Source organism: Haliotis rufescens, unplaced genomic scaffold (genome assembly GCF_023055435.1).
Source record: "Haliotis rufescens isolate VD_foot unplaced genomic scaffold, xgHalRufe1.0.p SCAF_22, whole genome shotgun sequence".
NCBI lineage: Eukaryota > Metazoa > Mollusca > Gastropoda > Lepetellida > Haliotidae > Haliotis > Haliotis rufescens.
Genome location: NW_025963913.1, coordinates 7336629 through 7348925, shown reverse-complemented (window position 1 = coordinate 7348925; position 12297 = coordinate 7336629). Strand labels below are relative to the sequence as shown.

At 41.3% G+C, this 12297-nt stretch overlaps 1 protein-coding gene and 1 long non-coding RNA gene across 4 annotated transcripts in view; one reads left to right on the top strand and one right to left on the bottom strand.

Annotated features, from left to right (window-relative positions):
- The window catches only part of LOC124117094, a 60825-nt gene that overhangs the window by 4750 nt on the left and 43778 nt on the right, over positions 1-12297 (top strand). For both annotated transcript variants that reach the window (XR_006858226.1, XR_006858225.2), the window contains exon 2: positions 10196-10299. This is a non-coding gene — a long non-coding RNA (uncharacterized LOC124117094). The remainder of the gene's footprint in view (positions 1-10195; positions 10300-12297) is intronic.
- Positions 1-12297, bottom strand: part of LOC124117092 (adenosylhomocysteinase-like 1) — a 121659-nt gene that overhangs the window by 81974 nt on the left and 27388 nt on the right. For both annotated transcript variants that reach the window (XM_046478810.2, XM_046478809.2), the window contains exon 2: positions 8629-8713. In XM_046478810.2, coding sequence (XP_046334766.1) covers positions 8629-8713 — 85 coding nt within the window. The remainder of the gene's footprint in view (positions 1-8628; positions 8714-12297) is intronic.

Sequence of the window (12297 nt, the reverse complement as noted above, 5' to 3'; positions counted from 1 at the left end):
ATTTATTATTTAATAAATGCCCTAATTAATATCTTAACCTCAATAAAATTAAGTAGAATATAAGTAGGTGTAGTATATAACGTGTAGATACCATAATGATGCATCTCATGAGAAACCTGTTCTATCTTTGGAAGTAAACATATTCCTGTTTGCACAAACTGTTCAGCTACAACTCATGCTATCCTCCACAAAGTGTCACGTGCTCCATTACTTCACCATGTTCATATCTCAGTGATTCAGGACATGTCTGTATACAAAGAATCCTGTTGAGTATGCTAGAACTGACAACAGAGAACTAGTAGGTATTAGGACAAGACATATTGCATTTACCATACCTTTTTTTTCTCAATGAAGACTAAAAGTTTGAACTTTTACTATAAATATGAGACAATGAAAAATGAAAGGAAAAAAAACAAGCAAAAAATTCAATGTATTAAAAGCTTTTCAAACATCACCTAAAACATGAAATAATCGGCCCCATGCAACATGCACAAACAAGGTAAGTCTGTGCTTCCCAAGCACCAAGTACTTCTGTTACATCAGACTGTCCTGACCAGGCCTGTTGGTGATAGCTTGACCATTAATGGTTTCAACAGGTCACAAATGGATGGGCCAGTCATGTCCGATATTTGTCAAAATATAGGGCATTATTCCTCATAATACTTGGTGAGATTCATTACATTACACATGCTAAGTGGTTACTAGCAATCTGCTAATATCCTACTTTTGGCTGACCGAACCAGATGTTACATGATATGAGTTCCTTTAGTACATTAGTCATGGATGATATGTGTCTGGTTGTAGTGGTACCATGTAATGAATGACCAAATGTACAAATGATGTGTAAAAAGGACTGTTAAATGTTAAGCTATTTTGAATCTGCTGTAATTTTCAAAACGTGGAAAAGATAAAAATGCTACTGGCCTGTTTGGCTACAAAAACTACAAATTCATGAAAACTAGTGAACAAGAGCTGTGTGTGGTGGTTTACTGTATCTTCAGTTTAACACTGTGAGCTCATATAAGTAACAACAGAAGCAGCTTTGTGATTTCTGTGCAAAGTAGACACTATAAAAATTAGTGTTTGTGTGCATAAAAAAAAAGAGAGCTTCAGAAACAACAAATGAGTACAGACAGAAAAACTGATATTGTCTCACATGTGTCAGGGTATTGTCTCACATGTGTTCGGGTATTGTCTCACATGTGTTCGGGTATTGTCTCACATGTGTAAGGGTATTGTCTCAAATGTGTCAGGGTATTGTCTCACATGTGTTCGGGTATTGTCTCACATGTGTTCGGGTATTGTCTCACATGTGTAAGGGTATTGTCTCACATGTGTCAGGGTATTGTCTCAAATGTGTCAGGGTATTGTCTCACATATGTCAGCATATTGTCTCATATGTGTCAGGGTATTGTCTCATATGTGTCAGGGTATTGTCTAAAATGTGTCAGGGTATTGCCCCTCATGTGTTAGGGTATTGTCTCACATATGTCAGGGTATTGTCTCACATGTGTCAGGGTATTGTCTCACATGTGTTAGGGTATTGTCCCACATGTGTCAGAGCCCAGCTTACAAGCAATAGTCGGTAATACGAGTGAGTGAGTGAGTCTGGTTTAATGCCGCTTTTAACAGTATTCCAGTCATATCACGGCGTGTCAGCTTAATGTGGGAGGAAAGCCCCAAGTGATGCAGGTCTCAGACGTTTACCACTTCGGTGAAACCCACGAGCAGGGGTATGGTGCTGACAAACCTAGAAACATAATCGGGGCGAACCAGGATTCGAACCCACAATCATAAGTTTCTGGCGTGCCTAAGGGACGCAACTCTGCACAGCGAATCGGGGCGCCTTAGACGACTGGGCCACCCGTGCCCCTGTCGGTAATACGAACGATCATAAACAGAGCGACAGAAGAAAACTTCCACACATGGTCATGTTCGTGCTAACAACAGTCATATTTATTTTATTAATGATTGAACGTTCATTATATCAAAAATGCACCGTAAGTTAAAGCTTGGTCATAATTATTAGCTGTACTTGTACTGATTTCATTGAAATAAAAACTTCACACGCGAAATATTTTAATTGAAAATTTATTATTTCATTTCTGCATGCACTGTACAAAAACTTACCGCGAACACTGGGTATTGTATCTTTTCTGTCGTGGTATTGTCTCACATGTGTCAGGGTATTTTCTCACACATCTGGTTATTGTCTCACATGTGTCAGGGTATTTTCTCACATGTCGTGGTATTGTCTCACATGTCCCAGGGTATTTTTTCAAACGTCTGGGTACTGTCTCACATGTGTCAGGGTATTTTCTCACATGTGTCAGAGTATTTTCTCACATGTGTCTGGGTATTTTCTCACATGTGTTGTGTCAGGGTTCAGATCCCATGCTTTAATATTATTGTAAGTGTTTGGGGCAAGCGTCATGTGTGACATGTTTCTGGGGCAAGTGTCATGTGTGTCATGTGTCTGGGGCAAGTGTCATGTGTCTGGGGCAAGTGTCATGTGTGACGTGTGTCTGGGGCAAGTGCCATGTTTGACGATTGTCTGGGGCAAGTGTTATGTAAGACGGGTTTCTAGGGCATGTGCTATGTTTGACGTGTCTGGGGCAAGGGCCATGTTTGACATGTCTGGGGCAAGTGTTGTGCGTGATATGTGTCTGGGGCAAGGGCCATGTTTGACGTGTCTGGGGCAAGTGTTGTGCGTGATATGTGTCTGGGGTATTTTTCAAACGTCTGGGTACTGTCTCACATGTGTCAGGGTATTTTCTCACATGTGTCAGGGTATTTTCTCACATGTGTCTGGGTATTTTATCACATGTGTTGTGTCAGGGTTCAGGGCCCATGCTTCAATATTATTGTAAGTGTTTGGGGCAAGCGTCATGTGTCATGTTTCTGGGGCAAGTGTCATGTGTGTCATGTGTCTGGGGCAAGTGTCATGTGTGTCATGTGTCTGGGGCAAGTGTCATGTGTCTGGGGCAAGTGTCATGTGTGTCATGTGTCTGGGGCAAGTGTCATGTGTGACGTGTGTCTGGGGCAAGTGTCATGTGTGACGTGTGTCTGGGGCAAGTGCCATGTTTGACGATTGTCTGGGGCAAGTGTTATGTAAGAGGGGTTTTTAGGGCATGTGCTATGTTTGATGTGTCTGAGGCAAGGGCCATGTTTGACGTGTCTGGGGCAAGTGTTGTGCGTGATGTGTGTCTGGGGCAAGGGCCATGTTTGACGTGTCTGGGGCAAGTGTTGTGCTTGATATGTGTCTGGGGCAAGGGCCATGTTTGACATGTCTGGGGCAAGTGCTGTGCGTGATATATGTCTGGGGCAAGGGCCATGTTTGACGTGTCTGGGGCAAGTGTTGTGCGTGATATGTGTCTGGGGCAAGGGCCATGTTTGACGTGTCTGGGGCAAGTGTTGTGCGTGATATGTGTCTGGGGCTAGGGCCATGTTTGACGTGTCTGGGGCAAGTGTTGTGCGTGATATGTGTCTGGGGCAAGGGCCATGTTTGACGTGTCTGGGGCAAGTGTTGTGCGTGATATGTTCTGGGGCAAGGGCCATGTTTGACGTGTCTGGGGAAAGTGTTGTGCGTGATATGTGTCTGGGGCAAGGGCCATGTTTGACGTGTCTGGAGCAAGTGTTGTGCGTGATATGTGTCTGGGGCAAGGGCCATGATTGACGTGTCTGGGGCAAGTGTTGTGCGTGATATGTGTCTGGGGCAAGGGCCATGTTTGACGTGTCTCGGGCAAGTGTTGTGCGTGATATGTGTCTGGGGCAAGGGCCATGTTTGACGAGTCTGGAGCAAGTGTTGTGCAGGATATGTGTCTAGGGGGAGGGCCATGATTGACGTGTCTGGGGCAAGTGTTGTGCAGGATATGTGTCTGGGGCAAGGGCCATGTTTGACGTGTCTGGAGCAAGTGTTGTGCAGGATATGTGTCTGGGGCAAGAGCCATGTTTGACGTGTCTGGGGCAAGTGTTGTGCAGGATATGTGTCTGGGGCAAGGGCCATGTTTGACGTGTCTGGAGCAAGTGTTGTGCAGGATATGTGTCTGGGGCAAGGGCCATGTTTGACGTGTCTGGAGCAAGTGTTGTGCAGGATATGTGTCTGGGGCAAGGGCCATGATTGACGTTTGTCTGGGGCAAGTGTGAGTAAGTGTCTGGGGTAAGTGTCATGTGTGACTATGGTCATGACACTCATGTCAATTTTCTTGGGTTAACTGTTCCCATGTTCCATGGTAGAGCACAATGTGAATACCATGCAAACAGTAGCATGTAAGCTTGGACCACACAAACAATAGGGGGTATTGGCTCATCTCAAGAAAACAGACACTACATGAGCAGAGCAGCCAGAACTACAAGTACCACAGTAGGTAGTGATAGAATACAGGCGGAGCAGGGAGCAGACATATACAACCTGAATCAGAGTCAGTGATGGGCTCGAGTTGCCCCCCACGCCCTCCTCGCCCTCCGCCGCCCCGCCCTCCTGGAACAACAAGTGCACTACTGGCTCACCCACATCAACACCACATACAACAACACCCCACTGACATCACCAGCCATACTTCATGCGTTCTTAAAAAGCTTTCATTATGTAATCAAATTCATAACAATAGCTATGAAAAGTAATGAAAAGTAATGAAAGGCAATAATAGTAACTACAAAGTAATCGTAAACATAAAACATGTCAATCATTGATGTAGCACTGAAAGTGACAAGAGAATTCCCTGGAAATAAACATTGGTGTGTATACTCACATATATATACACTGCACGTCCATGGCACAACACACTGTATACAGGCTTTCACTTCTAAAATCCATATGCATATATCACTCAGGGTAAGAAATCCCAATCAAATAAATATTGTGTCTGTCAGCGTGTTCTGACAAGTAACACCAATAAAACTTCAAGAGTTACATCCCTTTGATCACTGACTGACTTGATGCATGCATATGCCTGGCATTGTGTGCATTTCACCAATTGACTACTGTTGAATCTTAGTAATTGATCTCTCCATAATCTAATTACACAGTAACAGATTTTATTAGAAACACCACTAAATATTTCAAAAACAGTGATCTTTCTGAATCTGTTATATATATGGTCTTACAATTGCTGGAGTTACCTCCCTTGCACTAGTATCCATTAAATATACCCACAGGTTCACTGTCTATCAATGCTTAGTATAAGTTACTGTTTTCGATATAATAAGCATCCAGGGCGCTCTCAAAATTAGAAATAGGGTTGCTTATTAGAATATAATTTTAATAATTTTTTTTTACAGAATTGAAAGATTGTAAATTTTGTGGTTTGGCGAACGCAGAAAATGATCGCTCTCAGCATTTTAGAAGTCTCTTACAAATAATACTACCTGCATGCTTGCACATATTAATTTACATATCTATGTATTTGTGATAATGCAACTCCACATCAACGATGAGTAAAAATAAAGGTCTACGACCATCATTCCAAACAGGAAGTACTGGTAATCAGCAGGAAAAGTTAAAAATTTACAATAGACATCTGCTTTGTGTTTGTGATTTTCAAATATTACCTTATATAACTTACCTTTATTTTTCGGTAATAATGAGGATATATTTAATGTTTATTACTACTTCTTTGTTTTAGCTACCAATTTGTAAAATTAACTTGAATATTTTTTGTCAAAACGTGTTTGTTATGTCGGCTTTTGTGCTGGTCATGACAGGTCACCGGTTCAACAATTTATATATCCAGCATTTGAATGAAAATACTACAACCCCCTACCTGAGATTAATTCCAAAGACAATGTATGCAAATATCCTTAAAGTACATCTAGTTTCATAAGTAACATAACTTCGCTTAACACCACTGCCACGCGCTAATTTCCATGTGACATGACTGGACTTTTCTCTTGTTTTTAAACAACTTTGAAATCAGAACAGACTGATGCTTTACATATTGTTTTGCACAATTATTTGCCACTTCAACTGCGACTGTGAGGTGCACGACAATATATATTTATGCATCAAAGTGATCATACCGCTACCTCTCCCTATGCCTTCGATGACAGCATGTGATGTAAACAAATGAAGACTACGCAATTGGAAATCGTTTTTCACGTTTTGAGATATTTTCTCATTGATAGTTGACTGTGACACATTTTTATCTTAATGTGTAGATTCATTAAAAAATGAAACAGAAGAAAATAAGATCATTGTTGCATTAATAAATAGGAGTTGGTATGTGGTAAAGCAAGCTTTATGGAACCGGGTGAAGTTGTAAGTATCGTAGGGACACTATTTCACCGAAATTATTATGTAAACATTATTGAATGTAATTTTTATTAAAATTAATATAATAGATTACAAATGTAAGTCCAGACATATAATGAACACTTAAATAGTGTAACAAAAGGGTTAACTTGCGTGATTCAATATGAATTTGTTGATATTCTATTCTTTTTATTTTTATATAGCGGATCATGACAGTCATATACTGACAACCTGAAATGATACTAAAGTCTGTGTATATTATACATATGAGATATATTTTTCCAGAATTTAATTGCCCATAATTAAAGATGCATATAACAAATGAGTGCATTAGTATACACATATAACTATGTTTTGTGTACATAGATCAATCGGAAGTGGCGCTTATTGGGATTGTTCACTTGCCAATATATAAGTAAATATCACCGTAGGTGCTTATAAGAACGGGGAGTTTATTACGTCGAATATGGTATCTCTGATTTTAAGCTAAAAATGTCTCCAATACCATCTCTTTTATACCAATTCTTTAACATTACTAAGCTGATTAGATCCTGGCCCCGACTATATTCCTCATGCTTTTCCAACATCCACCATTCTGTGTGTCTATATTTTTTAGACTAGCTGCTCACCTGAGCATGGTACATGTGTTAGACTAGCTGCTCACCTGAGCATGGTACATGTATTAGACTAGCTGCTCAGGTGAGCATGGTACATGTATTAGACTAGATGCTCACCTGAGCATGGTACATGTATTAGACTAGCTGCTCACCTGAGCATGGTACATGTATTAGACTAGATGCTCACCTGAGCATGGTACATGTATTAGACTAGCTGCTCACCTGAGCATGGTCTAGTATTAGACTAGCTGCTCACCTGAGCATGGTACATGTATTAGACTAGATGCTCACCTGAGCATGGTACATGTATTAGACTACATGCTCACCTGAGCATGGTACATGTATTAGACTAGATGCTCACCTGAGCATGGTACATGTATTAAACTAGCTGCTCACCTGAGCATGGTACATGTATTAGACTAGCTGCTCAGGTGAGCATGGTACATGTATTAAACTAGCTGCTCACCTGAGCATGGTACATGTATTAAACTAGCTGCTCACCTGAGCATGGTACATGTATTAGACTAGCTGCTCACCTGAGCATGGTACATGTATTAGACTAGATGCTCACCTGAGCATGGTACATGTATTAGACTAGCTGCTCACCTGAGCATGGTACATGTATTAGACTAGATGCTCACCTGAGCATGGTACATGTATTAGACTAGATGCTCACCTGAGCATGGTACATGTATTAGACTAGCTGCTCACCTGAGCATGGTACATGTATTAGACTAGCTGCTCACCTGAGCATGGTACATGTATTAAACTAGCTGCTCACCTGAGCATGGTACATGTATTAGACTAGCTGCTCACCTGAGCATGGTACATGTATTAAACTAGCTGCTCACCTGAGCATGGTACATGTATTAGACTAGCTGCTCACCTGAGCATGGTACATGTATTAAACTAGCTGCTCACCTGAGCATGGTACATGTAATAGACTAGATGCTCACCTGAGCATGGTACATGTATTAAACTAGCTGCTCACCTGAGCATGGTACATGTATTAGACTAGCTGCTCACCTGAGCATGGTACATGTATTAGACTAGCCTCTCACCTGAGCATGGTACATGTATTAAACTAGCCTCTCACCTGAGCATGGTACATGTATTAGACTAGCCTCTCACCTGAGCATGGTACATGTATTAGACTAGCTGCTCACCTGAGCATGGTACATGTATTAGACTAGCCTCTCACCTGAGCATGGTACATGTATTAAACTAGCTGCTCACCTGAGCATGGTACATGTATTAGACTAGATGCTCACCTGAGCATGGTACATGTATTAGACTAGATGCTCACCTGAGCATGGTACATGTATTAGACTAGATGCTCACCTGAGCATGGTACATGTATTAAACTAGCTGCTCACCTGAGCATGGTACATGTATTAGACTAGATGCTCACCTGAGCATGGTACATGTATTAGACTAGCTGCTCACCTGAGCATGGTACATGTATTAGACTAGATGCTCACCTGAGCATGGTACATGTATTAGACTAGATGCTCACCTGAGCATGGTACATGTATTAGACTAGATGCTCACCTGAGCATGGTACATGTATTAGACTAGCTGCTCACCTGAGCATGGTACATGTATTAGACTAGCTGCTCACCTGAGCATGGTACATGTATTAGACTAGATGCTCACCTGAGCATGGTACATGTATTAAACTAGCTGCTCACCTGAGCATGGTACATGTAATAGACTAGATGCTCACCTGAGCATGGTACATGTATTAAACTAGATGCTCACCTGAGCTGTAGCTATCCGTGGATGACTGGGACACAGACCGGCTGTGGATGCGTGGTCTGTTTGGCGTTAAGTTGTATTTAATTTCCTGAAAAAGAAATCAAATACTTTAAGAAAACAGATCATAAAAAAATCATTTTAATCTATGCACAAAACAAACAATTTACAGCTAAATTTGTTGTACATCAATCCTTACAGGCTATGAGTGACTGAGTTTGGTTTAACACCGCTTTTATTAGTATTCCAGTTATATCATGGTGTGTCAGCTTAATGTGGGAGTAAAGCCCGAAGTGATGCAGGTCTGAGATGTTTACCACCTCGGTGAAACCCACTTGCACGGGTATGGTGCTGACAAAAGTAGAAACATAATCGGGGTGAACCGGGCTTCGCACCCACAATCATAGGTTTATGGCGTGCCCAAGGGACTACAGACTAAGATTATTGTATGTTTCAATCAAAACTTAGCGATAGTGAACCACACAATTATTGAGTTAATAGCCAAGGCTTACTGAAAGAAATGTGAAACAACATACATATTTGAAAATTTGGGAAGGATAGTGACTGCAAGCCACAGTGTGTGACCGTGACCTTTTTGATACCTCAGGGGTACTTAATCTTAGTACACACTTTAGTTGGGAGTGGTTTCCCTTTATATTATTCATTTAACAAGGAACAGACATTATACTCAAATGTATGTTATATTCCTTTATATCTAGCAAAGGTAATTAATTATATTTTGTTCTCTTTTGTTCAAAAACAACAAACTAGATTGCCTAAATTATAGAAGATACCAAGTAAATATAAATTGACCAATTTCTTTCTGAAAAAAGGTTTAACTGCTGAGATTAACATCATAGATTTATTCCACTGAATATGCTGCAATGCTGTTGACAGCAATAAATAAGACACAAGAGAGATCATATGTTTATGCAGAGGGTCGGTTGTATCCACTGGCTCACCATACAACTGCAACCACTTCTTCACAGCCTTTCTGTATTTTGTGAAGACTGTCATAACATATGATTTCATAAGATAAAAGTACAGGATATCCATGTTATTTTAACAGACAAAAGAAAAAAAACATGTTATGATAAATTATACTAAATTTAGAACCATATATTTCCCGAAATCACGGCTGTATTAATTCAAATGGTGGAAGCAGTTGTTTTGGTAACAGTGAGGGAAAGTTGAAAGCAATGTAAGTTTTTCAATTATTTTGGACCATTTTATAAATGACACAAGGTGTGATTGTGTAGGTATCCTCATAGATTCCACTGTTTGCATACACAGCCAAGAATGTGCTTTTAGACACTGACATGAGTCAAGCTCAAGATTACCTTATCTCTACCACTGGACCATCTCAGCTGAGATTGTGATCCTAAATCCAAGCCATCTTACAATCATGTGCAAGTGGAACATTGGTGATTAAGTTTATTGTAAGTGCCTAAGATTGTTTGGAACAAAGGCTGTTCTGTGTGAGTAGGTCAAGGTGTCTTTATGATTTAAATATAATAATAGAAGACTTACACTAATCAACACTCATCATGCGCATATTTTTTCTCCATGACAGAAAACATGACACAACTAAAATTACAGTGGAACAGGACTTGCAGGAGACAACAGCCACACTGACCATAGCTAACAACTAAGGAGATAATTCAACAGCATCAAAATGTGAGTCCTAAATACATCACAATTCACCAACATTCTATACAAAACATTGACACCTCAGGAGTTACAACCATTCCTGTAACTCCATGAGCCACTGCCAAGGGCAGTTGAGATGTCAATGGTGCACATTTTGGGGCCTTTCACTTTGTACAAGGTGAAAGGGAGAGAACTCTTACAATAATATCATTCTCTCCAGCCAAAGTATTTCCCCCACAAACAGTACCCTCAAGTGTATATAATCTTTCTCTGGGAGGAATTCCACTGACAAAGCCTAAGTACAGAAAAAAATATACAGGTTAAAAAGTTCAACTAGTAGTTCATGCAGGCTAATAGACTGCACTGAGAAAACATGTGAAATTGTTAAATCCACTAACATTTGATGAGACCTTCAGTGGTGTAACAGGTTTTGAGGTAAGAACATAAGAAGATGTTGCCATGCAGTACAGGAAGTTTAATGTCACCAACAGTATTGCAAGAAAAATGATGGAACTGCCATGCAAATAAAAAAGTTGGCTGTACATAGTGGTGTAGAAGTCATGTTAAAATGACCAATAAATGCATCTCTGAGAAGCCATTGTCACACACATGGCAGCCCTGATGTACATGAAGCACCATAGATTAATGACTGAACATGCCCCCTTGGTGTGTCATGTAGGAAGCCATTGTCACACACATGGCAGCCCTGATGTACATGAAGCACCACAGATTAATGACTGAACATGCCCCCTTGGTGTGTCATGTAGGAGTCCAGTGTCACACACAAAGCAGCCCTGATGTACATGAAGCACCATAGATTAATGACTGAACATGCACTCTGGTGTGTCATGTAGGAAGCCAGTGTCACACACAAAGCAGCCCTGATGTACATGAAGCACCATAGATTAATGACTGAACATGCTCCCTTGGTGTGTCATGTAGGAGTCCAGTGTCACACACAAAGCAGCCCTGATGTACATGAAGCACCACAGATTAATGACTGAACATGCCCCCTTGGTGTGTCATGTAGGAAGCCAGTGTCACACACAAAGTAGCCCTGATGTACATGAAGCACCATAGATTAATGACTGAACATGCCCCCTTGGTGTGTCATGCAGGAAGCCAGTGTCACACACAAAGCAGCCCTGATGTACATGAAGCACCACAGATTAATGACTGAACATGCCCCCTTGGTGTGTCATGTAGGAAGCCAGTGTCACACACAAAGCAGCCCTGATGTACATGAAGCACCACAGATTAATGACTGAACATGCCCCCTTGGTGTGTCATGTAGGAAGCCATTGTCACACACATGGCAGCCCTGATGTACATGAAGCACCATAGATTAATGACTGAACATGCCCCCTTGGTGTGTCATGTAGGAGTCCAGTGTCACACACAAAGCAGCCCTGATGTACATGAAGCACCATAGATTAATGACTGAACATGCCCCCTTGGTGTGTCATGTAGGAAGCCAGGGTCACACACAAAGCAGCCCTGATGTACATGAAGCACCATAGATTAATGACTGAACATGCCCCCTTGGTGTGTCATGTAGGAGTCCAGTGTCACACACAAAGCAGCCCTGATGTACATGAAGCACCATAGATTAATGACTGAACATGCCCCCTTGGTGTGTCATGTAGGAAGCCAGTGTCACACACAAAGCAGCCCTGATGTACATGAAGCACCATAGATTAATGACTGAACATGCCCCCTTGGTGTGTCATGTAGGAAGCCAGTGTCACACACAAAGCAGCCCTGATGTACATGAAGCACCATAGATTAATGACTGAACATGCCCCCTTGGTGTGTCATGTAGGAAGCCAGTGTCACACACAAAGCAGCCCTGATGTACATGAAGCACCACAGATTAATGACTGAACATGCCCCCTTGGTGTGTCATGTAGGAAGCCAGTGTCACACACAAAGCAGCCCTGATGTACATGAAGCACCACAGATTAATGACTGAACATGCCCCCTTGGTGTGTCATGTAGGAGTCCAGTGTCACACACAAAGCAGCC